This window comes from Cynocephalus volans, chromosome 5 (assembly GCF_027409185.1).
Source record: "Cynocephalus volans isolate mCynVol1 chromosome 5, mCynVol1.pri, whole genome shotgun sequence".
Classification (NCBI taxonomy): Eukaryota; Metazoa; Chordata; class Mammalia; order Dermoptera; family Cynocephalidae; genus Cynocephalus; species Cynocephalus volans.
The window spans coordinates 39948568-39975097 of NC_084464.1; the positions used below are offsets into that span (position 1 = coordinate 39948568).

General features: G+C 40.0%; 2 protein-coding genes across 5 annotated transcripts in view; one reads left to right on the forward strand and one right to left on the reverse strand.

Moving 5' to 3' along the window:
- LOC134377893 (zinc finger protein 184) overlaps positions 1-26530 on the reverse strand; it is a 944311-nt gene that overhangs the window by 769877 nt on the left and 147904 nt on the right. The gene's annotated exons all lie outside the window — the stretch shown is intronic.
- LOC134377920 (zinc finger protein with KRAB and SCAN domains 8-like) lies at positions 2117-22552 on the forward strand. Of its 4 annotated transcripts, XR_010023590.1 has the most exons (9): positions 2117-2228; positions 4957-5077; positions 9099-9157; positions 9818-9933; positions 14352-14474; positions 16776-16852; positions 19547-19631; positions 20033-20099; positions 21132-22552. XR_010023590.1 is itself a non-coding variant. In XM_063096731.1 (3 exons), exon 3 carries the CDS (start codon positions 6720-6722, stop codon positions 7443-7445), a length of 726 nt encoding a protein of 241 aa, XP_062952801.1. In that variant the 5' UTR covers positions 2117-2228; positions 4957-5077; positions 6660-6719; the 3' UTR covers positions 7446-8377. The 4 variants fall into 4 exon arrangements, 1 of the variants encoding a protein (XP_062952801.1); XR_010023589.1 differs by lacking the exon at positions 20033-20099; XR_010023591.1 differs by lacking the exons at positions 16776-16852; positions 20033-20099.

Consider the following 26530-nt stretch of genomic DNA (forward strand, 5'->3'; position numbering starts at 1 on the left):
GTACCTAAGAATAAGGCCCCAAAATCCAACTTTAGGAGTGTATGTGTGAAAAGTTGAAATGTGAAACTCTCCATTTGTTTGGCCAGACTTATTTATTGGTTAAGAAAGAATGAAAATAGAAAACCCTAAAGACTATTGTATTAAAGTTATCATTGCAAAAGTGCTTGAGAATAGGATTTTGTATCTGACGGTAGATCAGTGGTACTTAGGAGAAATTTGGCAATGTGTAGAGGTATTTTTGGTTGTACCCATTGGTGGACAGCTGGGATGCTACTGGCATCTAGTGGATAGAGGCCAGAGATGCTGCTAAACATCTTGCATGCACGGGGCAGCACCCACAACAAAAAATTATCTGGCCCCAAATGTTTAATGCCAAGGTTGAGAGACCCTGGTCTTATATTTAAGGTAAATAGGAGAAAGAAGAGATGTGAAATACTAGCATTACAATTTTTCTAATTAGCTATGCCAAACTTTAAGAGAATCGTAAGTATTTGTATATTTTGTGGTTTGTAAGATATTAAAAGAAAAGGGAGCTTTGTGTTTGGCGTTCACAGCAACATATATGTCAGGGCATTTGCAAACAATAAAAATGCTGATAATGTTTTAAGGTTGCTTCCAACATCGGATCTACCACCATCCCTATGCTAACTAAGCATTGTAGGAGTATGAGTGTTAAAAGAGCACAAGTCTAGTTTTAGCCTTCCACATCTTGGATCCTTACCGTAGCATCAAAAGTAAAACACTAGGGTCTATCTCTTTAGCAAAAGGGCTATAAATTATCAAATATTTAGCCTTGGGAACAACATATGACCCTCGACAGTCCCTTGGGCAGCCTCTAGACAGGAATAATTACCAATTCTCCAGGGAAACCACAAACCAGAATGTTAGAGTTTGTTAATTAAAACTCATTTCCATAAAGTTCTTAGGATTAACATAGAATGTTAATGATACTTAGAAAGGCACATATGGGGGGTGGGGAGAGGTAATTTCCTAATTCAAATAGTTAAAAAGCAGGCCTTAAAAAAACAAAAACCACACTCGTGTCCATTTGTAGCTCAGTTATACTTTCTACAATAGGTTTTTGGGTTTTGGGGGGTCTTTTTGGCAGCTGGCTAAAAGAGGGATTGAACCCTGGACCTTGGTGTTATCAGCACCAATTCTAACCAGATGAGTTAACTGGCTAGTCCTTCAACAGGTTTAGAAAGGATCAACCCCAGGGATAGAAAATTAGTTTAGTGTAATACACTAAAGAAATAACTGCATGGCTCTGCTGTGTTCAGATATTCAGTCTGTAGAATGCTAGGTTTGGAGATCATTTTATATTCCAATCCATTCTGTAAGTGGAGGTCCAGAGAGGCCAGGTGGCTTGCACTGGGTCACCCATTAAGTTAGTGAGTGGTACAGGTGGAAATAGAATCCAGGTTTCCTGTAGCTTTGCTCATATTTTTGGCTGGTTTTGCCCTCAGGTGACTCTTGTTATTGTATATTCCTAATTCATGCTCTGACACGGGATGGATTAAAACTTCCTGCCTCTACCTGTATTGTTTCATTTTAGGAATTATTTTTTCTTATCAGTGTGTTCAAACCTATATATTGACTGTGGTGTCCTCAGTTAAATTCTTTCACAAATAACTGAGTAGCCCGAGAAATTTTGCAGTATCACAGTCATGTTTTGAAAGACCTGCTCCAGGGTCTGGTCCCTAATCTTTGAGAAAGCACATGGGATATACAGCGTTGGCTTTCAAATCATTAATAATGAAGACCAGAGCTCTTTTGTCCCCGTGTGTCTGTTTAAGGGATTCTGTAGGGCCCAAACTAGAGATGTTTCCCAGCTACAATGTCTTTAAGTTCCAACATTCAAGGGTAGTCGTACCCTAAAAGTAAAACTCAGGAAGCAAAATCTACCCTCGTGATCAGTGAGGTAGGAAACTGGAGCCTTGCCGATAGCCCGAGACAAGTAGCTCCAGAGATGGCCAGGTCCGGACCAGGGCCACAGCTGATACAGTGTGTTCCCCAGCCTCCGCCCCCGCCGGGCGAAGCCAGGGCCCGCCCAGAGGCTTCCGGGCTTCTGAGTCCGCCCCGGAAGTACTGTTGAAGACTTCCGCCCCGCGGGGAGGCCTCGGAGCTGGGTGCTTCTTGGGTAGGGGTGAGCTGGAATGCGTTTGGGCCCCGGCGGTGTGGATGTTGCACAGCTGCAAGCTCTCAGACCTCTCCCAGGTCCAGCCGGGGTAAGACGTGGTCAGGCACTTCAGGAGAGGCAATCTCTACTGGGACGGTGGGAATTACGCTCAAATGCAACCTTCCTGGGACGGGCTTTTGAGGTTCCGTGCTGCGGGAGCCAAAAGTTGGGACTGCTAGTCTTTTCTGCCGTGTTCCGAGCTTCACTGAGTCACAACTATAAGTGTGCTCCTGGTACAGTTGGTATCACTGCCCACCAGACCTTCAGCTCGCGTTTTCAAACAAAAGGGAAAAACTGCAAATAATTGGAAATAAGTATTAGGAGCTCTAAATTTAGAAGAGGCTTCCTTTTCTACCGCAACTTCTTGTGCCCGTGACATTTCCTTTTGAAGGCAGAATAGGCCTTTATATTTCAGCTTGGCAGTAAATGGTCACGCTTCTTTTTAGCATTCACCCTTCTGTTTAGCAGTCACTTCCATCCACGCCAGGGCCGCCTTCCAGCAACCTCGATGCTGTTGTCATGACGTCCTTCCACCTCCGCCAGCGGTCCTCAGAGGCAATGGCAGGGACGTTCCCGTGACAGACCCACTGTCTTAGCATGTGATCTTAAAGCTCTTTGCAAATTAGCCCCTAGCTCTTTGCAAATTAGCCCCTTATTTGACATTGTGCTTTTTTCTTCTCATAACGCTTAGTAAGTGTAACAGCTATTTCAGTCTTTGCTTTTTATTTGAGTAAAATAATGTTTCTTTTACAGAAGTGTTCCCGAAGAAGAGGACCTGGAAAGGAATCTTAAAATATTGAGAATTTTCCAATTATAGGAAAGCTGCATGTCTGCATCTTTAGAGGAGCGAGTCCCAAGGATTCTGTTAATGAGAAAATTCTCCAGGCTAGCATACTCTGATCTGACTCTGTTGACAATGGCTAAGGCTATTTCCTGACCATTCTGCCTGAGGAGCACCATGTCTGGGAGTAGGAGCAGCACTGGGAGGTGGGTGGGAGGTTGATTGTCCTTGGGGAAGTGGCTAAGCTGGACGACTTTAAGGAGTTAGATCAACCCAGACAGCAGGTGGGAAGAGAGAGAGGTATTTATCAAGTCATCTTAAAATTTTTAGTCTTTTAGGAATTCTCTTTTCCCTGTCTACTTTTTAGGCATGCAAATTTGAAGCTAGCCCACCATTCTGGCCAAGTCACTTAATCTTTCTGTGCCTTTATTTCCTCCTCTGTAAATGGGGATGATAAAAGCACCTGCCTAAAGTTGTTGTAAGGATTACATGAATAGTACTTGGTACAGGAACTGGCTGGTTAGCTCAATTGGTTAGAACATGGTGCTGGTGACACCAAGGTCCAGGGTTCCATCCCTGTACCAGCCAGCCACCAAAACAAACAGACTTAAGTACTTGGTACATAGGAAGTGCTATCCAGGTATTTGTTGCAATTATTTTTTCCCCTCCTTACCTCCCTGGGATTTCCTGCTCTGCTAATTTATTTGTTTCCACAGAGATTCCTTCATAAGTTCATGTGTTTAGTTTTTTCCAGGTCCCAGCTCTTGCACACAGGAAGTAACCTGGCAAGAATTGCTAGCTCTGGGAGCAGAGGGAGAATAACTGGGAAAATAATCTGTCCAGTGCCACTGGAGAATACACCACTGAAATGTTAATCACAGAGACTCTTCCCTCTACAGGAGAGTTTTAAGTGTTAAACTTTGACATTCTGTGGTCTTCTGGAGGTTCTGGCAGTAAGGGACCTAGAGAAACTTTTTTTTTTAAGCTGCTATTTAATAGGAGCAGGATAAGTGTGGCCTGAATGCTTAGCAGAGTCTGGTTACGTTCAGAATGAGGCTGGAGCAGGGAGGAATCCAGCTCAGCTCTGCCATTTCCATGATTTTTATTGTTCAGGATCTCCATCTTCACTGCCAGTTGTCTGAGATATAAGTTGTAAATATGTTTCCATTTTTTGTCTTTCACATTGCTTAAGGTGTTCTTGTTTGTTTTTACTTGCAGGAGTTTTGATTCTTTGTGTGGTGGTCAAACTTATCAATCTTTTCATAAATGGCCTCTGGATTTTGGCTCATAATTAGAAAGGCCTTTCTACTCTGAGGTCATAAAAGACTCCTCAGGTTTTCCTCTGGTACTTTCATGGTTTCATTTGTAACATTTCACCTTTTATTTGGAATACGAGTATTTCTTGGTGTATAGAATGAAGTAGGAATTTGACGTCTTTCCAGATGGATATCCAGTTCTTTTCATACATTTATGGAAGAGTCTATGCATCTTTTTCTTACTTATTTGCTACCTTTATTATATGCTGAATTTCTGTTTCTGGACTTGCTATTCTGCACAATTTGTCTATCTCGCCCATACCACACTAAGTATCAAGACTTTATGTTTAAAATCCTGTAGGACAGTGCCTCCTTGAGTGCCCTTCTTCGGTGTTTCCAAGTAGTCTTATTTTTCTATATGAATGTTAAAATCTACTTCTAAAAACTTGATATTTTTACTGGAATGGTGTTAAATTTACAGTTAATTTTGGGATTAGTCTCGGAGTGCTAAGCCCTGAGAAGCCATAAGGTGCATCACCTGGGAGGTAAGACCTAGGTTCAGAGTTCATCTTGGCTGTTTTGTCAGTCTAACTTTGGAAAATTTATTTGCTTCTCAGTTTTCTGTTATAAAGGAGAGAAGAGCTTTAATATCTGCCCTGCAGGATTAGAGGAGATAAAAAGCGTAAAATGCCTTCTTTGGAATAAATACAATCCTTTTTCACACCCTCCATTCTTCCCAGCTCACGAACCACTGAGAGGGAAACCTCCAGGTCCCCAGGGACGGGTTTCCATGGAAGTCGACCTCTGTAGAGCAACAGCTGTCCTCAATCGCTTGGTCACTTAGTCTAACCAGTTTTCCAGGTGAGTTCCCTCTTGACTTTCTCCTAGGGTTTTGTGTGGCCCTGGAGTGAACAGCCATGGAGGAAGGGAGAAACTTCATGCTGTGCCAGGTCACCTCAGTTCTGTCCCTTCCCTCCCCTCACCCTTCTCCACCTCTGCCCTCTTCCACCCCCTTTCCCACTCTCTTCCCCTTTTCTCTTTTCCTCCCCTTTTGTCTCCCCTTTCTCAACCCTCCTCTTCTCCTTCTTTCCCTTCCCTTTTTCCTCCCCCATCCTGCCCTTATTGCACTGACCAAGCCAACTCCCCACAGACCCTGGGAGATGGGATGACTGGGCGGGAGCTGCTTTGCCAGGCACATTTCTTGGGTCCAGTACCCCCAGTCCCAGGCAGTCTCTGAAAGACTCCTTATCACAGGAGTGACCCGAACCAGCTTTTTCTGACAGGGCTGAATTTCCGGCAGCGGGATGGGGGAATGGAGACCTTATTTTCTCTTGGCCCTGTGTCCTCAGCTCTCCTTTGTATTAGTTTTCTTGTAGAATGTTGTTCAATTGACTTTTGACTGTTTTTGTAATTATTGTACTGAGGTTATTGGTTTGGGGAAAGAAAACCACAGAGGTGAAGTACCATTCTCATCATATCAAGGGCTTATGCTGTCAACTTCACATCATTGTTGATACATAAAACTATTTGTAAAATGGAAAAAGGCAGAGAGGAATAATTAATATAATTTGAGTTTGCAGCAAAAGTTTTGTCAAGTTTGGAGACAAAATTGGGTCTGTTCCCAGAGGAAAAGACAGTGGCAGCAGTCTACCAACTTTTCCACATGTTGGTCTGAACTATAAAGATGGAATGGGCTGGTGGGACCTCTTTCTCTGGAGAACTGAAGGGTTTACTCTGTCACAGTTCCAGAAGAAACAAAGCATTCCTGTTGCTAAGATACTGTTTATGATAGCAACCACAGCTGCAGTAACAGCAGTTGCATAGCAACGAGCAGAGCTTTTTTTTTCTCCATGTCTTTCTTCTAGCTAAAGTAGTGTGGACTCCTGTGGGTGGTAAAATATACCTGTCAGTGATGTTACTATCGTCTTTCCAAACTTACGTGTCTGTTTAATTTATTTTTCTTTTGCCTTCTCTATTCCCATACTCCTCCTGCTCTATCTGCAAATCTCTTCCAATTTATCTTGTTTCCTAATTTAATTAAATATGATAAAAAAATCTTTTAAAATAGGAACTATATATTATTTGTATATTTTCTTATATCCCAGATTCTGTGTTTTAGATACTTTTATAGAGGATAGATTTAAATAGCCATTTGAGTCAGGTATTCATTCCAATACTTCTGTGATTTTACTGTGTCATGGTACAGGATGAGTGAAAATATGTGGCACCCATATGATTGGTAAGTCCTGGGATTACCAAATGTGTTTGAGAGCCTTAGTTAAGTCTGTATCACATTGTATTGCTTTAGCATCAAGGAATAGCACAGCCTTATAACACCAAGATCATGGGTTCAGATCCCCATACCAGCCAACTCCCCCCACCCCACCCCCCCAAAAAACATCAGGGAATCAAGTACATTTGAAAGGTCTGTTTATTGTTTCAGGAATCAAGGCCAGAGGTGTGAGCAAGGTGTCAACTCTGAAGGGAAGATTTTTTTGTAAGGATGGACCCACACCAGAAGGTCCCCAGCATATATAATGGGGATACTTTACAGATTCCTGAGTATGAACAAGTTTCTCACTTTGAGGACCAGTTAGAAAGGCATGAAGGCAGGCCCACAGAAGAAAGACGATATAAATGCAGTGAGTGTGGAAAGAAGTTTGCACAGAGTTCAGGCCTTGTTCGACATCGGAGAATCCACACTGGAGAGAAACCCTATGAGTGCGATCACTGTGGAAAAGCCTTCAATGTGCGCTCAACCCTTACTGTTCATGAAAGAATCCATACTGGCGAAAAGCCGTATGCTTGTAATGAGTGTAAGAAAGCCTTCAGTGCGAAGGCACATCTGATTATACATCAGAGAATCCACAATGGAGAGAAACCCTATGAATGTACTGAGTGTGGCAAAGCATTTAGTGTGAGCTCAGACCTTATCAAACATCAGAGAATTCATACTGGTGAGAAACCTTATGAGTGTGTTGAGTGTGGGAAAGCTTTCTGTGTGAGTTCAGCCCTCATCAAACATCAGAGAATCCACTCTGGAGAAAAGCCCTATGAGTGTGGAGAGTGTGGAAAAGCATTCAACCAGATCTCAACCCTTATTGAACACCAGAGAATCCACACTGGCGAGAAACCATACGAGTGTGATGAGTGTGGGAAAGCTTTCCGTGGGAGCTCTAATCTTACTAAACACCAAAAGATACATGCCAAAGGAAAGTGTCATCAATGATTTATGTGGTGAAGATATCCCAAAGGCTTTTGTTGCATAAGAAGTTACTCTCAAAAAAAGAGTGTGGTAAAAGTTAATGCCTTAATTGACACTTCATCCCTCTAACTGTTGAAGAAGTGAGAAGTCACTGAAAAATGATTCCATCAGCATAATGACTAAGGCCCTAATATCATAGAATACAGTTTTACAACTCATAAGGTAAAGCCATTTAGAAATCATGTGCCACATGGAGTTTGTGTTGGTTTATTAAGAACAAACTTCAATTCCAAACATTGTTTTTACTTACCTTATGTGCAGGCCTTTTGTTGTTTTGTTGCTACTGGTATATAGATGCAACATTGAATTTTGATGGAAACGATGGTGGTTGATGATAGGGACCACATAACCTTATTAAATCTAGAAATATCAACCTATTGATCTTGCTATCTTTGCCTTTGATTTATCACTATGCTCTCAGGGATGATTGTGTATTAGTGACCTCTTCGTGGAGCATACTTACATTTATAGAGCAAATATATTTCACAGAATCTAGTTCACTGTAGTTTCCAGTTTAGCTTAACTTCTTAAAATTACACTATAAAATGTTAACCTTGCAAAAGACCGGAAACTTCCCCCAGGCTAAAAGTCTCTGTTGTAAGATAAAGAATTGTAACACAGCAAGGTTGCTGGCTCAAGTACAGATAAGTTACTGATTGATAAGTAAAGACACTGGGAAATAGCCGTAGAGAAAAACAGTGTTTGCTAAGATCAAGCTTTTGTTGGTGGATTGACTTAACCTTTTGCAAATTGCATTATGGAATGTCACTTTGCTTGTTACCAGCCTTTATTGTTAAACTATTACTCCACCTATGTTCTTTTTCTGTAACTTCCTGGTCTGGAAAATAAATGTGGGGAGAGAACCCCAATTCATGGTTAATTTCCAAAAAGAAGGAATGCCTCACTCTTGAGAGTTCTGGGAAATTAACCCCTTGGGGTCTCTCACTGCTCAGAAGAAATGGGCTTTGAGTAATCCTTTTGCGGCACCGTCACCCAGGGGAAGAAAAGTAACAAATCTGTGGGAGGTAAAGCAACACTCCTGGTAGAAAATAGATTGTCTTTTTAGTTAGGAATCCCAATAGATAATTCTTCAAGTGGTTCTTGTTTAGTCAAAGCCCCAGGCCTATTGACTTACTGATGCAGTAAGCCTCTGAGGTTGACTGAGGTACCTGGACCAAAACTAAAGCAAATAACCTCCCAAGGAGTTCCAAGTGTTTCTGACTTCTGACCACTTGCATTTAGCGTTTCTCAACATGTGGTGTGGCATATGCAAAGGCTCAGAGGTATGGTGAATGGGACAAACTTGGGGAACTCTTACTGAGTTGGGGTTGGCATTGGTCTTAGGATGATTTTCAAGGATTTATTTGAGTGACTGTGTGAAGCTAGATACCTATTATTAACCAGGAGAGTTCAGATTTGAGAGAGGGTAGAAAGTTAATGAGTTCAATTTAGAAAAAAATTTTTTTGTACCTCTGTGGGAATCCCAGTAGAGCTGTCCATTAGACCATAGCCTAACTTCTCAACCCTAATCCCCAAACCCTGTATATGCAGATGTGAAACTAAGGAAAGAAATCTGGACCCTAAAATTACTTTGTTATTCTTTTTCTATGTTAACAGTGACTTCTCACTCCTGAGTAACAGACCTGAAATTTCTTGATCTCTGAAACGTAACTCATGTAAGTTTTGAGTTGAATACCAAATTGATAGAAACTGCAGATGATTGCTTTGGTCTACATTGTGAACAGGAAAGAGGGAACACTTTTTGGGAAGGTGAAATGGTGTTCACTCCTCAGAGTAGGGCTCTGTGTTGCAAAGGGATGCACAGTTTCCCTGAATTGTCTGTCAGCACTTCAGGCAGGTCAGATGTAAGACACACTGGACTCCACAAAACTGTGAGCCACCTTGTGGCCAGCAGGTACTGAGGTCACAGATGCATGTGAAAAGGCACATTTTGAAGCCTCTCGTATTGGGGTAGTGCCTACCACCCTGCCCAAGTAATTTGAGGCCAGGATCTGGGGGTTGAAGGCAGAGAGGGTGATGGTTCTAGAGCTCACGTTGAAGAGATAGGACCTCACTGAGGTCATGGGGCATGTTAGCGAAAGCAAAACACATAAAGGCAGAAGTAAAGGGCCTCAGCAAAACACCAGGGTATTCTTGTCTGTGCTGGGTTGAAAGTGTGAATTCTTTTGCGCTGCTTTTTCCTGCCTTTGGCAATTCAAGGAGACTGGGTTTTCCTTGATCTGACAGAAATGCCCTGCCACCTCAATTCTGTACTGTTTTCTTTAATGTTTTTAATGTTTACCTTTCTGATGCCAGCCATCTTGGTTTGTTCCTAGGATGGAGGTTTGTAGACAGAGTCATCTGGGTGGAGAACACACTTCTGGGACCAGCATTGAAGTGATGCCATATCCCACCCCACACCAGTGCAACTGTAAATACTGAGCAGTGAGAAGTGAGTATTCTGAAGACTTTGAAGGAGCAGACATTGTAGAAACAAATTTGTTTTACTGAAGAATTTAGTGTGAGATCAGAATACATGTTACCCATGGAACAGTACCAGGCAAGGGTCAGAGGAATCAACACAGATGTGGGGATCGTCTCACTACCGTGAGAGCTGCAAACAAAAGGCGTGGGGGACTATGTCCAAAATCTGCAAGTCAGGCTAGCAGGCTGGGAACTCAGACAGGATTTCTGTGTTACCATCTTGAGGCAAAATTCCTTCTTCTGAGGAATCTGATTTTGTTCTTAAGGTCTTTAACTGATTGGATGAAGCCCACCCACATTATGCAGGGTAATCTCTTTCACTTAAAGTCAACTGGCTGTAGATGTTAATCACAACTACAGAATACCTTAACAGCAACATCTGGGCACATCGCCTAGCCAAGTTGACACATAAAAATTTAACCATCAGATTTGTAGGGAAAGGAGGAAAAAGCTGTTAACAATATGTATAACTGATATTTCACAGGAACGGTATATGCAATTTCTTTTAAAGGGTGCTGGGTAGAGTAGTAGGTTTTATCAAAACTTGTTTTTCTGGGCTTTTTACATCAAAATTACTTTTTATTTGCTTGAGTATTCAAGGCATTACTTAGGTAACAGAGCATAGAGGAACAAAACTGAGAACATGAATCCATAGTGAGAGAAATCTCATCCCAACTTGCCCAATGCCCCTTAGAAAGGAAATAACTTGGTTGGTGAAATCGATGAAGGAAATCAAAAAAAGCAGGTTTTCCAAAACCCACTGCCTTGGGATAAGTCTCATGAACTTGGTGTGGACATCTTGTTCTTACGATAAACAGTGTTCTGCTGGTTTTGAATAAGCATTTAGATATTATTGTTAAGAATAGCTGAGGCATGAAGCTTCTGCTTCAGATTGCATGGAGACACTTCCGGCTCCCATGCTGTGTACAGTACCCAGTGATTGCGATTGTTTCACGAGAAAAGGACAAGCGTACTTGTAGCTTTTCCCCCTCCTTTTTGAAACTCCCCTATGAAATACCTTTGCTTGTAGCAGACTTTGGAGCACTTTCCAACTCTGTTGGTTAGTGTTTCCCAGGTTAATCCTCACATTTGGCTACCAATAAACTTCTAAAGATCTTTTGCCTAAACAGCCTTAATTTCGGTTGACAAAGTGAACACGTTGGAATAACTTTGCCTGGGTTCATTCCATCATTCCTCCATCCATTTTGTAATAAACCTGTCTGGTCCATATAATTTGCTTTGGTGCTTGGCACAGAGAGGTGCTACTATAAAGTAATGCAGAACGTGACTTTCAAATTTCTTGACTAGAAGACTGGCATCTTTTCTGCTACTGTTTTCTGACATACATTTTCTGGGTGAAGGGGTCTCCTCACAGTTACCTGAAAGACATAAAGCTGCTTTCCAGGAGACTGTGGGTGGGGTATGCAGAAGCTGTGATTTTGACTCTGAGGGAGGCTGAGCCCTGGCCTGGCAGCTTGGGGAGAAGAAGGAGGGCATGGGAATCGCGAGCAGGCCAGCTGGAGAGTAGAGAAAACAGAGAAGCCCAAAGCTCCAAAGTTCATAGGTAGGCCCCGAAGTAGCCTCTCAGGATTCCTAACAGACTAGTGGAGGTGTGTACCTGTGTGCATGTTTTTGCTCATGCTCAAGTGCTGTCCCCTGCTCTCCTGAAAAGAGCCTGCCATTTTGCGGCTTTGGTGTGAAGAATGGGGCTCCAGAGCGGATTGAAGAAAGAAGGAAGATGCTAGAGGCTGGGGAGTGTGCGGTGACCCTCCACTCTCCTTGCCCAGCCCTGGCTGCAGGGAGTGCCCTCAACCGGTAAAGACCTCCAGGGAGGGATGAGACGTAGCCTCCAAAGTGATAGTACATGGGCTGGGTTTCCCTGGTTTCTACTGCCCAGTAAAGATCTGTCTCCTCAGCCTTGGCAACAGTTTGTCCCTAAAATGTTTGGCTTGGTTTGTCACTTGGTATTTTTTATCTTGCGGTATGACGTTAACAAGCTTATGTCAGTTCTTGGCTGCCCTGGTAACTTTGTTCTGTTTACAGTAACTTCTGGTCCCCAAGGAGGGCGCTCACCTTCCTGACCCCTGCACCCTAAGTCAGGTGAATTTTTTTCAGAGCCATTGCAGCCCAAGATTTCTGCCAAGTGAGATTCAGTGTGACACTGACCCCTCTGGTTCACAAACCCCAGGAGCCAGGGGGATTTGCACATAGTGAAACTGGAAGAGAAGAACATCCTTGGGAGAAGTCTAGACTGCCTTAGAATGTGCACCCTAACCAGGGGCTCTCTCACTAATGTTTCAAGCAGGAGGCCCCTGGACCCAAGGAGGTTCTTAGTGGGCTCCAGGAACTTTCTCATAACTGTCTGAAGCCAGAGATGCACACTGAGGAGCAGATCCTGGAACTGCTCATGCTGGAGCAGTTCCTGGCCATCTTTCCCAAGGAGCTTTAAAGACTGTGTGCAAGAGAATCATACAGAGAATGTGGAAGTGGCAGTAGCTATACTGGAGAATCTGAAGACAGAGCTTGGAGATGATGGCCAGCAAGTGAGAGAGGGGTAATCCATTACTCTGTTATACAAACTCTAAATCCTGGGCTTCCAAGTATGTGGAGGGACAGAATCAAACAAGATCTTATGTTCATTCTTTACTGGACTAAAGCAGTGTCTTTCTGTTTTTCTTCTTCCAGGCTCTGCTATTCATTGCTCTTGCAAACTGATTAAGAAATTTGTCTCTGTCTCCTAACTTCACTGGAAACATTTTTTTTGACCAAATTCTGAGATTTTAGCTATTAGTAATGATTTCACAAACACAGCCAGCCCTATTTGTAAAGAGTCCGTAAGTGTAGTGGTCAGACTGCCAGTACAAGGGTACTTCAAAAAGTTCATGGAAAGATTCCTATTATCTTTTTATTTATTTTTTTAAAGTTTATTTATTAATATTATTTTTTTACATTCTATGATTTTGTTGCAGAGCAGTTGGGGGAAAGGGGGAAGGAAATAGGGTGGGAGAAGGAGGAAGGAGGAGGGGCAGGGTTGCGGCCTATGGTACCCCCCTCATTCCTGCAGAGAAGACCAGAGGGCTTCCAGCGGTGGTTTTGTCATAGCTGGGCTGGGTGCAGACGTGGGGGGAGGGCCGAAGCCCTTGCCCCCCACCACCCCAGCTTGGGAGCCTGGGGTGCTTCTTGCGGCAGCTTGGTGGTCATTGCTGGCTGGTTGCGGGTGTTGGGGGGCATGGCTGGGGCCCCCAGCCCTCCCCACTCCCTGGCTTGGGAGCCCAGGGGACTTCCAGTCCTTCTCAGTTTTATAGGTGTCCTTTGGTGTTGTGAGACCTTTACTAGTTAATATCAAACTTTGTCTCTGGTTTGTGGGTATTTTGTTTTTTCTTCCAGTTCTGTGTTAGATTGTTTGCTGTTCCTACTGCTTAAACTCTGCACTGAAACTGATTTGTTGTCCTTTGCTTACCTCTAAAATGGAGGAACTCTGTGGTTGAGCTCAGTTGCTGCTTTGCTGCTGATTCCCTGAGGAAGGCTTTATAAGCGGATCAGTTTTTAATGGTCGACTTTATAGGTACTTCCAGCTCTCATGAGGTCCAGTACACCTGGGTTGTGTGGAAATTCTGGTCTGGGCCTGCGTCTTTTCAGTGAACTGCACCGCCTGCAGTTCTATATTCCTGACCAGTCTGAGTGGTCCTGCACTGATTGGAAGGCAGATCAGCTGTCCTTGCTGTGTCCCAGTGTTCTCCCGGGGGGGGCCTGTCTTCCCACTTCCTGCACTCCAAACCCTTCCCATGGGGGTGCCATGGGCCGTCCCTTGCAATGATTCACCAGCCTCTCAGTGGCTCCTTTATTCAGTTGTGGCTCCTCGCTCCTATGTGGGTCCACTGGAACCCTGTTAGTGGTCTTCCTGGCCTGGGGGCCACCAAGGCCTTCTTCTCCCTTGCAACCTCCAAGCAACTTCATCCGAAGGGCACAGCAGCGGCTTTTGCCAGCTCCTGCTCTGTGCGCTCACCAGCTCCAGCCTGGAAGCAGCTGGGGCTCGAAACGGTCAGAGTAGTTCTTTCTGTCCCTAATCGTGGCTTCTCCCACATTCATGTACTCCATAGGTCTCTCTTCTTCTTCCACTGAGCTCTCGTGGCCCCAGCTTGGCTGTCGTTGCTTTTTAATAGTTGTAAATTGGTTGATTTGTAGGAGAGAGTGACACTGGGGACTGTCTATTCTGCCATCTTGACTGGCCATATTATATTTTAATTCCATTTTTCCATGAGCGTTTTGAAGTACCTTCATATTATATCTAGATCACACCACTTGTCAGCTCTGTGATCTTGGGCAAGTTATTTAATCTCATCAAAATTCCTTATCTGTACAATAAGAATAATTTTTTATCCTTAGGTTCAAGCAAATGTGTACAAGAAGTGCTCTGGAAGGAGGCAAGATCTCTACATTCACCAGAGAAGTCATTGAATATCCAGCTTAAGAGTGACCTTTGGGATACAACCCCAGTATAGGAAAGTGGTAAGTATAAAAAAGAGCCTTCCTGGAAGAAGTAGTTTCCTTAGTGGCAATGTGACATGCCTGTCTCTATGCTTTTCATAGAAACAGCCAGGTCTGATTTGAGTATGGATGAGGTAGCAAGTTTATCATACATGTGGTGATGCCAGGTACCATCTTGAGAGAAGTTTGGGCTCTGGATGTTCCTGCTCTTTATGCTGTTTATTTTTTCCCCTTTTATTATTTTACTCCTTGAACAATATTCACACCACCATTTAATTTTTGGTCAGAGAAGCAAAGATGCAAGGACCATGATTTCCATTTAACCTCCTAATTTTCTGTTAACTACTGTAAAATACAAACTGTCAGGGTTAATGAGAAAATGTATGCTGCTTTAACAAAAAACACAAATCACAGAAAACATATCTGAAAGGTGAGGGATATGTGTCGTGAAACAACCACATGAAAAATACACATTTCCCTCAGATTAATAAATAACATATATCCGAAAGGCACCCATTTCCCTCATACTGACATACATATGCCCTATGGAGGTCTTAGTTTGCTATTCACATTTTCTTCCTTAGGGAGACTTAATGAATACCCAGTTCTTCTGAGGAGTTATGTGAATTTTATAAAATATGTACCAACAGCATTACCTGTGACAAATGTAAACCAAATTTCTACCTGATCTTATTCCCATAGAAGTGTTATTTGAAATCAAAATGATATAAAACATAAGCATTTAGGACCTTTAGAGTTTTTATACTCGGTATATTGGTTTCAAATTCCTATCAAAATATGAATGTGTTCACATACCCTAATGTTAATTTCACCAGTATGAAGCATTCACCTATTCTCTCTAGTTCCTATCCCACTTTACATTTAAGGCACATAAAGTATATTCCAAGTCAAAGTACAAAGTAAGTCCAATTATCTTTTGGCTGTCTTTCCAGAAGGAAAGATGGAAAACTGCATGATGAATACAAAAGAGTCCACAACACTACTTGTTGGTAGATGGGGGAGCAGCTGAGTTTGAGGGACCTCCCAGCTTTTAGTATGGGAAAGTAGGATGCCAATGTGTCTTCAGCCTGTGGACAGGGCCTACAGGAATCCAGCTAAAGGAATGATACTTGTCAGCCAAGAATGTCTCTTGGTTTTTCTCAGGTCGCATTGAGAAAGGTGTGTGCAATATTTGACATTTAAAAAGAAAAGAAATAAGATCAGATATATGAGAACCAGAGATGGGAAAAGTGATATAAGTCTTCTGCAAACCCAAGTTGATTGACATACTGAATAACTGTATCAGTCAATCCCCCTGAAGTTTGCAGTTCTTTGGCTGTGAGAACTTAATAGAAATTAAAATTATGAGAGTGTAATGTCAGGAAGAAAATGAGAAAATATAATGATGTCCCTGCTTTATATTATGTTGTCAGTGGGTGTAGCTGTAACAAATAGTGAGAAGTTGTAAATTGAAAATATTAATAATTTAAGATTTTTTTATCTAATAATATTAAAGAAAAGCAATAAAGCATACTATAAATGTCAACCTAAGCTTTATGGACTCTCCTTATTCATTAAAACCAACAGTCTCCATAAATCTAATTACAGCAGCCCTTCAGTGTTAATCTAACGCCAGCATATGCTTCTAAAAGTTTTAAGCATAGAGTATTTATTAAGCACCGCCTGTGTGTAATTAATTATACCAAAGATATATGCAGAGATGAGTAGGAGATGAATTTGCAGTTGAGAAACTTACAGTTTAATGAAGGAGAATAAGCTACATAAACAAGTAAGTATAAGGTCCAAATAAATAATGTTAAGGCACATTAATTATGACCAGAGTCGTCAGAGGCTTGACAGAAAAGGAGATGTTGATACTGGGACTTTCAGGGCAAATTGGTTTTGATAAGTACAACTTTGAAAAAAGGGAGGGTAGAATTTGTTGACACCTTATTTGTGATTGTAATATTTTTAAAGATGATAATTAAAACAAAACACTATGGGCTTTCTTTACCAAAAATCACAAGGTGACACACATATATGAGGGTATTTCAAAAAATTCATGGAAAGATTCATATTACTTTCTACTTATATTTTTCTACGAACCTTCTGAAGTACCCTCGTACACCACGTTTAAAAGATTTGCCCTTCCCTTGGGTATAGTCTAGAAAAACTCTTATGCAACCATAGAGAGTAAAGCAACAACTTCAAGGTAAATTTCAGGGTAGGTGTGGGCACAGGAAATCAAGTCTGCCAGCTAGGATGAGAAGACTCCCTGAAGAATATTAAAGTTCAGGAAGATCATTGATGCTCTTTCTACAGGCCATGCCATGCTGGTTATCTCTTCTGGCCTGGTGGCTTCTGGTCAACTGCTATTTTCCAGCCTCCTGGATCAGTTTGTAAGCATCCTGTATTAGTCTATTTCCGTTGCTTATAACAAAATACTTGGAACTGGGTAATTTATAAAGAAAATGAAATTTATTGCTTACAGTTTCTGAGGCTAGGAAGTCCAAAGTGCACCTGGTGGTGGCAACAGTGACCCAGTGGTCTCATATTGCAAGATGGTGGAAGCAGAGAGAGAGCAAGACAGACCCTCCCCTTCTTTTAAAGCCCTCAGAACCACGCCCCTGACCACCATTTTTAATCCATTCACTACTGTGCAATCCAGTCACCTCTTCAAGGCTCCACCTTTCAATTACCATAAGAGGATTTCCCACCCTCTTAACAGTCAAAGCGGGGACTAAGTTTCTAATACATAAAACTTGGGGGACACAACTCGAGTTTCAATGAGTTTTGAAGGAACATAATTCAATCCACTACACCTCCTTTCCATTTCCTGCCCCACCCCCTGAACTTACCTGAGAAGGAGAAATTTTTAACTGGCTCTCTTTCTGCAGTGTCCACCCACTTCCCATTATCTTCCATGAAGATTCTCTAACCACTGAGATTCAGTGATCTCCATACTTGAATTCCTTCTGCATTTAACTCTAGGGCCATAATAATACATTTATATATTAACATTTTGTTGTTTATCAGTAGAGTCAGATGTGCTATTTTTATGCTCTAATTACATAATGAGAGCATAAGGTAATTAAGGCCCAAATTCAGATTGGTCCATTTTTTTCCAAAATGGCTTTAAAGCTGATTTGTCCAAACCAGGGCCACACAATACATCTGATTTTTATGACTTTTAATTATTTTTTACTCTATAACAGTCCCCCTCTTTTTTCCTCATAACAGAGTCTTTTTGATGAGCCAGTGTCCTACCCTCTGGAATTTTCTGTTTACTTCCTCAGTATGTCATTTACTTTTTCTAACCACATACCCTGAATTTCTTTTTTTTTTATTTTTTATTTTATTTTTCGACATCCCCTATATTTCCTGTAAACTAGAAGTGAGATCTATTTATTTATTTTTTTTGTCTTTTTCGTGACCAGCACTCAGCCAGTGAGCGCACCGGCCATTCCTATGTAGGATCCGAACCTGTGGTGGGAGCGCGTCGCTGTGCTCCCAGCGCCGCACTCTCACGAGTGCGCCACGGGCTCGGCCCTCTAGAAGTGAGATCTAAAGGCTTGAAGGATTCAAATTAAACATTTGTGCTAAAATTAATATTTGGTAATTGGAGACACTAATATCTGGGTGACCCACAATTAAACCACTGTCTTAGGATGACAATAGTCTGATCCCAGCATTGAACAGCTAATTTTCCTCTTGTAACTAACTGTGTGGTGTCACTTTGGCACTATGTGAATGGCCAGTTCCCATCAACAAAATACATAATGTTTGATAATCCTTGTGTTGGTCACTCATTTAATCAGGAGTTACAGAATGATTTTATAATTCTTTCGTTTCTTCTGCATTATTAACTGGCATTCTTATTTGTAATAGAGCTTTCCCTCATCAAATATGTCTATTCAATCACTTCCCACTAGGAAGTCATGATTAATGCTTAGTTTTCCCCCTCTATTTACCAATTTTCAAATTCAAGGAGTGTTTTAATGGGTACCTTAAAGTGATGTGAGATTTTAGGACTTTATCTATGTTAGTATCATTATGGGCTTACAGATTTTCATCGAATCAGTGTGTTTCAATCCACCATAGTCATTACTCTTTCTAATGCTCAAGTTGGTGTATCTTTGGCTTCTGTGGACATCTTCAGTCTTTCTCCTGTGTTTCCATTACCCTATTAATTTTTGAATGCTTGCTTTCTGAACAAAATAAATTGTTCCAGGCTCACCTTGTACCTTCCTTATTCTCAGATCTGGTATCAAGCTTTTCTGAAGGATCCTTGGTTCTTTTTAATGGAGAATGATATTAGAGAACAAACTCTGGGTGCTAGGGATGTTCTTTACCACTAAGGTAACACTGCTTCTAGGATATTTCCTGGACACAATCATATGTACATTTTTTCCTAAAATGCATGAGTTCAGAGTAATGTATTCAATGGTTTTAAACATTAGTGGGGTTTTTTTTACATTTATTTAATTTATTTCTGCATTTATTTTTGTTAATTCCTTCCTTATGATCTCCTTTGGCTTATTTATATATTTACTTATTTATTTTAGATTGCAGTAAATTGTATCAAAGGTGATCCTAGGAAGCATAAGGAGAGAGCATTGAAACAGGAAAGGAAGAAAAGCCAATAAAGCGTGCACTTATTAAGTCTATCTTGGTTTATTTTGTTGACCTTTTTTAACTTTTGAGCTGAATTGATTTCATTCTCCCTCTGTTTTCATTCTCCCTTTATTACTGATATAAATATTTGATGCTGTGAATATTTCAGTGAACACTGGTTTATATGAATCCCAAACGTTTTGAAACACATGAAGCTTCCTCAAAAAGTTCATTGAAAGATTCTTATTAGCTTTCAATTCTGTTTTTCCACAAACTCTTTGAAGCTCCCTTGTAGTGTTTTTACTATTATTTTCTAGAAAATCTGAAAATTTACATTTTTATTTTGTCTTTGAACCAATAATTGGTTGAAAGTTTTGAAATTTTCAGATGGAAGGGCGTGTTTGTTTTCTGATTTTGTTATTAATTTTACATTTTCTATATTGTGATCTGACAATGTTTGTGTTATTTATATGTTTTAGAATTTATTGTGGTTTTCCTGTTGCCCAATGGTCAGTTTTCTTTGATATTTACTGCGCACCTGAAAAGGATGTTTCTATTTTTCAGGTACAGAGCTTGACGTATGTATATATCCATAACATTTAATTTGCTGATATTATTTGTTAAATTTCGTATATCTTTGTTTTCTGTCCATTTGGTGTTTTTTTAGACAGAGGACAATCACAGTTTCTATTATTTGTTTTTCTCTTTATCTTTTTATATCTCCTATAATTTGTGCATTAGGAAAGTTACTCCTCTGTTATTTTCTGAGTAATTATTCATATTTGTTATGTCTTCATTGTAGATTATTTTCTTTAACATTATAAAGCACTCTGCTTTTTCTCATTTCATGCTTTGGCCTTTTTCTGAAACTGACATTTTAATGCCTGCCTTCTTTTTATTTGCATTTGCTTAATTTACCCTTGATCATCCTTTATTTGTAACTTTTCTCAATCGTTTTGTTTTAGATGTATCTCTCGTATACATAATAGAGTTGAGTTTTGCTTTGTGGTCAAATCTAATTTGATCCAGTGGGTGAGTTAAGCTCACTTGCATTTGTCAATATGACTGATATGACAGCTATGTTTGATCTTAATATAATTTTCTTGTGTTTTCTGTTTTATATGTCATATATACAAAAAATATATAAATATGAATATAAGCATATTTATACACATACACATAGATACATATATGTATGCATATAGATACATATTCATATATATGCTTTTCAGTGTGTGATTTGTTTCCCTTACTTTTCTCTATTTAATTGTAGTGGTTCTTACAGTATTTGTATTTTTGTTCTAGCGGAATATTAGTTATCTGTTGTTATTTGACAAATTACCGCAAAGTTAGCAGCTGAAGACAACACATTTATCATCTTACAGTTTCTGTGGGTCAAGAATGTGGGCATGGCTTAGCTGGGTTCTCTGCTTCACAGTCTCTCACAGGCTGTAATCAAGGTGTTGGCTAGGGTTGGGGTTTCATCTCTAACAGGAGAAGGATACACTTCCAACCTCATGTGGGTGTTGGCAGGACTCAGTTTCTTGCAGACTGTTGGACAAAGCTAACTGCTAGCCAGAGGTTACCCTCGTTCCTTGCCATGTGGGTTTCTCCACACAATGGATTTCTTCATCAAAGTCAGTAAAGGAAAGTATCAATAGAAAGAGTCCACTAGCAAGATGGAACTTACAGTCTTATGTAGTCACAGAAGTGACATCCTATCAACTTTACCATATTCTATTGGTAACTTAGCCATGCTTTATTCTTTCTCACTTCCACACCTGTATTATTACCATTCCTTTTACCCTAACCAGTATATTTCTCTGAACACTAAATAAAGAGAAGATATAATATCCTCTGTTAACATTAACTTAAAATATTAGGAAATATAGTTTGCTAACATGTTTGAAGAACTTTTAAAAATGATCAAAGCTATCTAAACAATATTATTATTTTTTTTTTAAAAAGATTAACCTGAAATAAAGATTAACCTTTCTAGCTGTCTCTTAAACTGCACTTTTTGGGTTGTCTTTTCTTCTCACATTTTATGGTCTGTTGTTTCAGGTGGTCATGTGAGAACTGATAACATGTTGGATATGAAGCAGGAACTTTATGAAGAAACAGAATCATGTAGGGAGGGGTCTGATGGACAAAACAAAACTGTATCAGTATGCCAAATACAGAGGAGACAGTGAACCTAATGGGAGTTTGGAAATGCAGGATGGGGATGCCACAGGTGAAAAAATATGTAAATGTGATGAATGTGGGAAAACTTTGACTTGGATAAGATGACCTCGAATACACAGGAGGACCACAGTGGGAAGAAACTGCATCCTTGTATAGAATGTGGAAAGGCCTTCATCAGACATGCGGAACTTACCCAGCACCAGGTGCTGTGAGCCATTCTGCTATAGGGAATGGCATGGGAGCCTGAGTGATGCCCCTTGTTCTGCAGGCTACATGGGTGTCCCGTGTATGTGGCATGGCTCCGTGGAATTTCTTATTTGTTCACCTTTGGTTGCTTGACAAGGCTTTGCAGAATTAAACAGCCTAACCTTTTGGCTTAGTATGGCTTTGGGAAATTCCCTGGAGTTTCTCAAAGGACATGTTTAATTACATCAAAATTAACTGGTTTGTTTAAAAGACATTCTCAGTACTAAAGGTGTTTTTGATGCATGTTCCCAGTATGGGTTGGCTCAATTTAATTTTGTTATTAATCTTCCTTGTTAGTGATGGGTGCATGGACCCATTGTGGCTGTGGTCATGCTCTTGTACGTGTGGAATGAAGTTATTATGTTGGATTTCTATCCACATCCCCCAGGGAGGTGGTGGGTCCGAGTGCAGTGGTGTTTACAATTATTTGATCATTAACCAGTTACAGATTTCTTTGTTTTCCCCATTCCCACAGTTTCATTTGACTTACCAAGAACATGTTGTTTCCCTAGTAATAATAAGAATGATATAATGTGTTTTTGTTAGTTTGAGTAGGATCATTTAACTTTTCACTTTGTCCACTGTGCTGTTCCCGGAGTCTATTGGCAGGGAAATAAAAGGTATAAACATTGTGATTTTGATTATAAATTAAAATGATCAATATAGAGTATAAGCAATATTAAATTGTTAACCATAACTAATCAATGTTATTAAAATTAAGAGTAGTAAGTATAAGTAAGATTAAAAAGGGGTTAAATTGTAAGCTAAGAAGGTTAAGGTTTATGATTCAGACCAAAAGTCTGATGTTTTAAAGCCAAGCATGTTGCTATTGTATAGTTTTCTGGCCACAAGCCACAGGCTTTGGAGTGAACTATTGATGCATGAGTGGGTGTTTTTATCATAGCATGAGGGCTTTGGAACCTTCTGATTTTTCTTTTTCTATAGAGATGAAATAAGAAATGTTTTGATTAAAAGATAAATCATCATGTAAAAGGTTAAGTAAAAAAATATAAAGCAAGATTCTTGTGGTTGGTGTCTACACTTGAACTAGACATCCATGGTCTGTCTCTTCCTTTTCACCGAATCCACACCACCTATTCCGGTCCAACGAATCCTGCAGAGCTGGTCTCTGGCAACCAGGGGCTTCACAGCAAGGGCAAGCCCTAAAATGTAAAGAGTGTGGCAAAGGCTTCAGTCAGAAGGCAGGCCTCTTCCAACATCTTAAAATCCACAGTGGAGAAAAGCCCCCTCAGTGTAGTCAGTGTGGCACATGTTTTAGTCAGCGATCAGTTCTTATGAAGCATCAAAGTCACCACACTGGAGAGAAACCTTTGCATGTATAGACTGTGGGAAGGCCTTCTGCCGTAGTTCAGACCTCATTGAACATCAGCGATTCCACAATGAAGAGAAACCTTATGAATGTAATAATGTGGAAAGCCTTCAGGTGGCGCTCACATCTTGTTGAGCATCAGCAAATTCACAGTGAAGAAAAACCCTTTGAATCAATGTAAAGAGTGTGGCAAAGCCTTCAGTCAGAAGATAGATCTTAGTCGCCATCTCAGAATCTACCAGGAGAGAAACATTTTGGGTGTTCTGAATGTGGGCGAGCCTTCTGCAGGAAGTCAGCTCTCAAAAAACGAGAGAGTTCACTCTGAGGAAAACCCTATAAATACGATGAATGTGTAAAGGCCTATAGGCAGAGAGCAATGCTAAACCAACACGAAGCACTGGAAGTGGAGTGAGTGGGCCGAAGCCTGCAGTAGAAATCCACTAGAAATAGACACCTTGCCCAGGTGTTTGGTAATACTTTAATTAGAATCCAGTATTTTTTTTTTACTGAGATAAAATGTCTCTTGAACTTTATTATTTAAAGAACATCATAGATGCCACATTGAAGACTTTTTGTAAAGGTCATAAATCCTAGAAAAGTTGAGAATTTAGAAAAATAAACATCAGTAAGGAATCACCTGTTAACCTTTATTAAATGCAATGAAGTGTCAATACGATAAAAAAATACACAAGACAACTGTTAGAAATTTTTTTGTTTTTACTGAATTTGTGAGTTGTTCTGTTTCAAAACATTTCAATTTTTCACTAGCTTCAGCATAACCTAATGTTGAAATTACTTCCCTGAGTACCAGTTGAGGACACTGGAAAATCTCAGAGCTTGGAATGTGTGAGGTGCGTTGTCTGTTTCCCTCCCATCTTGGCTATCTTGGGTTTTTTGGTTTTCGGGGGAGCAGCTGACCAGTGTGTGGATTCAAACTCTTGACCTTGGTGTTACCAACACCATTCTCTAATCAACTGAGCAAACTGGCCAGCCTACTTCGTATTGATTTTTTTTTTTTTTTGGTGGCAGGCTGGTAAGGGGATCTGAACCCTTGACCTTGGTGTTACCAACACCATGCTCTAACTAAACGAGCTAACTGGCCAATGCTAGTTTGTCTATCTGATCAAGCCTCCGACCTGCAGAGGTATAGTGGGTGGGCTACAGAATCTTCCTGATTCCCCCCACCAGCATTTCCTGGTGAATAACGTGTAATATTGTAAGTGGTATGGAGGACGTAGAGGTTTTGGTCCCAGTAGTTCAAAATCTAGTGAGGCCATCATGACTAAAGCAGAGTACATATTTCTCATTGTACACACACCTTGAGTTCACAACAGAGATGTACAAAAGGGAAGAAGGAAAACTAAGCCTTTCATTCCAACATTTTCACCCTCCTACAAATTATATTTACTTAACTGAAACCTCCTTCAACTTTAGCACTACCTATGTCCATTGTTGGTCAATTATGTGACGGACAACTTTGTGGAAACCGAAATGGGCCATTCACAGTGTAACAGCTATACACATGACATACTTTTAAGTTTCATTTGCATTATTGATATTTTCTCCAACACTTTCTTAATCTAGACAGCCAACAAAGAATAAGCCAAGTCTTGATTTGAAGCATTTGCCCATTTCCAGATTTCTGTGATGTAAGTATTCCCACCATGGCTGACTACCTATATGAAGTCACTGAAGTCATGGAGTTGGAAAGAGATGTGCAGTAGCACATGTTTATATGTTATTTCAACCATGTAGAGACAACAGACACAAACTCAAGAGCAGAGATAATAGTGAAATGTAGTAAATTAGGAATTGATGAGTTTTGAGCATTTATTACCTTTTAATAATATAATTGTTAGATTTTAATAATGGTGGTATTTAAAAATGTCTTTCAAATTTCCTAAAAATTTAACAACTGAGCTCTCATGAGTCCTTTTGATCAGGCTGCAGCGTACCACTAAACTTATTCATGTTGTTGCCTGTATTAGTTTGTTCATTTTTATTGCTGTACAATATCCCATTGTGTGGATAAACCACAATCTGTTTTTCACTGCTGTGATTTTTGTCATTTAGGTAATATTATATAAATCATACAGTACGTAATCTTTTGTGATTGGCTTTTTTCACTCACTGTGATTTTTTTAGAGATTCATCCAGATTGCTGGATATATCAGTAGTTTGTTTTCCTCTTGTTGCAGAGTAGTATTCTGTGGTATGGGTATACTAAAGTTTGTTTAACCATTCATCCATTGAAGGACATCTGTATCATTTTATGTTTTGGGCTATTATGAATAAAATTGCTGTGAACATTTATGTACAAGTATTTGTGTGAGCATAAGCCCTCATTTCTCTGCAACAAATGTCCAGAAATGCAGTTGCTGGGTTATTTGGTAGTTGCATATTTAGTATTTTTTTAAGAAACTATCAAACTTTTCAGAGTAGCTGTAGTGTTTTACATCCCCACCAGCAAAATATGAGTGATCCAGTTTCCCTGCATCCTTTCCACCATTTGGTGTTTGTCACTGCCATTCTAATAGGTATATAGTAATTTCTCACCGTGGTTTTAACTTGCATTTCCCTAGTGGCTAATGGTGTTGAACATTCTTTGGTCAAATATCTCTTTATGTCTTTTACCATGTTCTGATTGCTATTTTTCTGTTCAGTTTCAAGTGTTCTTTATATATTCTAGAAACTAGTCTCATCAGATGTGGGTTTTCAGATATTTTCTCCTAGTCTTTAGCTTGTCATTCCATCCTCTTAACAGTATCTTTCATGAAGCAAGAGTTCTAAATTTTATCGAAGTTCTATTTATCAGTTTTTCCTCTTATGGACCATGATGGTGGTGTCAAGTCTTAGAACCCTTTGCCCAACACTAGATCCTGAAAATCTTCTCCTGTGTTTTTTTCTAAAAGTTTTATAGTTTTGCATTTAACTTTTAAATCCACGATTCATCTTTAACTTGTGTACAAGTTATGAGACTTAGGTCAAGGGGTTTTTTTTTTTGGTTTTTGTTTCTTTGTTTGTTTTTACTTTTGCTTATGGATGTCTAACTTTTCCAGCACCATTTGTTGAAAAAGCCATCTTTCCTCCATTGAATTGCTTTTGCACCTTTACCAAGAAAAAAACAGTTGGCATATTTGTGTGGATCTATTTGTGTGTTGTCTGTTTCACTGATTTATGTGTCTATCTCTCTGTCAATATCACAGTCTTCATTACTGATTATATATTACTGATTATATGATAATTCTTGAAATCGAGTAGATTTTTTCCTTCAACTTTATTCTTTTCAAAATTGCTTTAGCTATTCTAGTTTCCTTGCCTTTTAATATAAATTTTAAATAATTTTGTCTGTGTCTACAAAAAGTCTTGGGAGGATTTTGAGAGGTATTATTTTAAACCTGTATGTTAATTTGAGAATTGAAATCTTTACTATGCTGTATCTTCTGGCCCATGAATATGGTATGTCTCTCTAATTACTTAGGTCTTTTTTTATTTCATTCATAAGCATTGTGTAGTTCTCAATATAAAAGTTCCATACATGTTTTGTTAGATTTATGCCTAAGTATTTTTGAGTGATTGTAAATGGTATTATATTTTTAATTTCAGTGCCCATGTGTTCATTGTTAGTACGTAGAAAAACAGTTTATTTTCAGATGTTTATCTTGCATCCTGAGACCTTTCTGAATTTCTTTATTAGTTC

What these genes read in the sequence shown, in the direction of transcription:
- LOC134377920 (XM_063096731.1), top strand. Translation starts at nt 6,720, where the DNA reads ATGGACCCACACCAGAAGGTCCCCAGCATATATAATGGGGATACTTTA.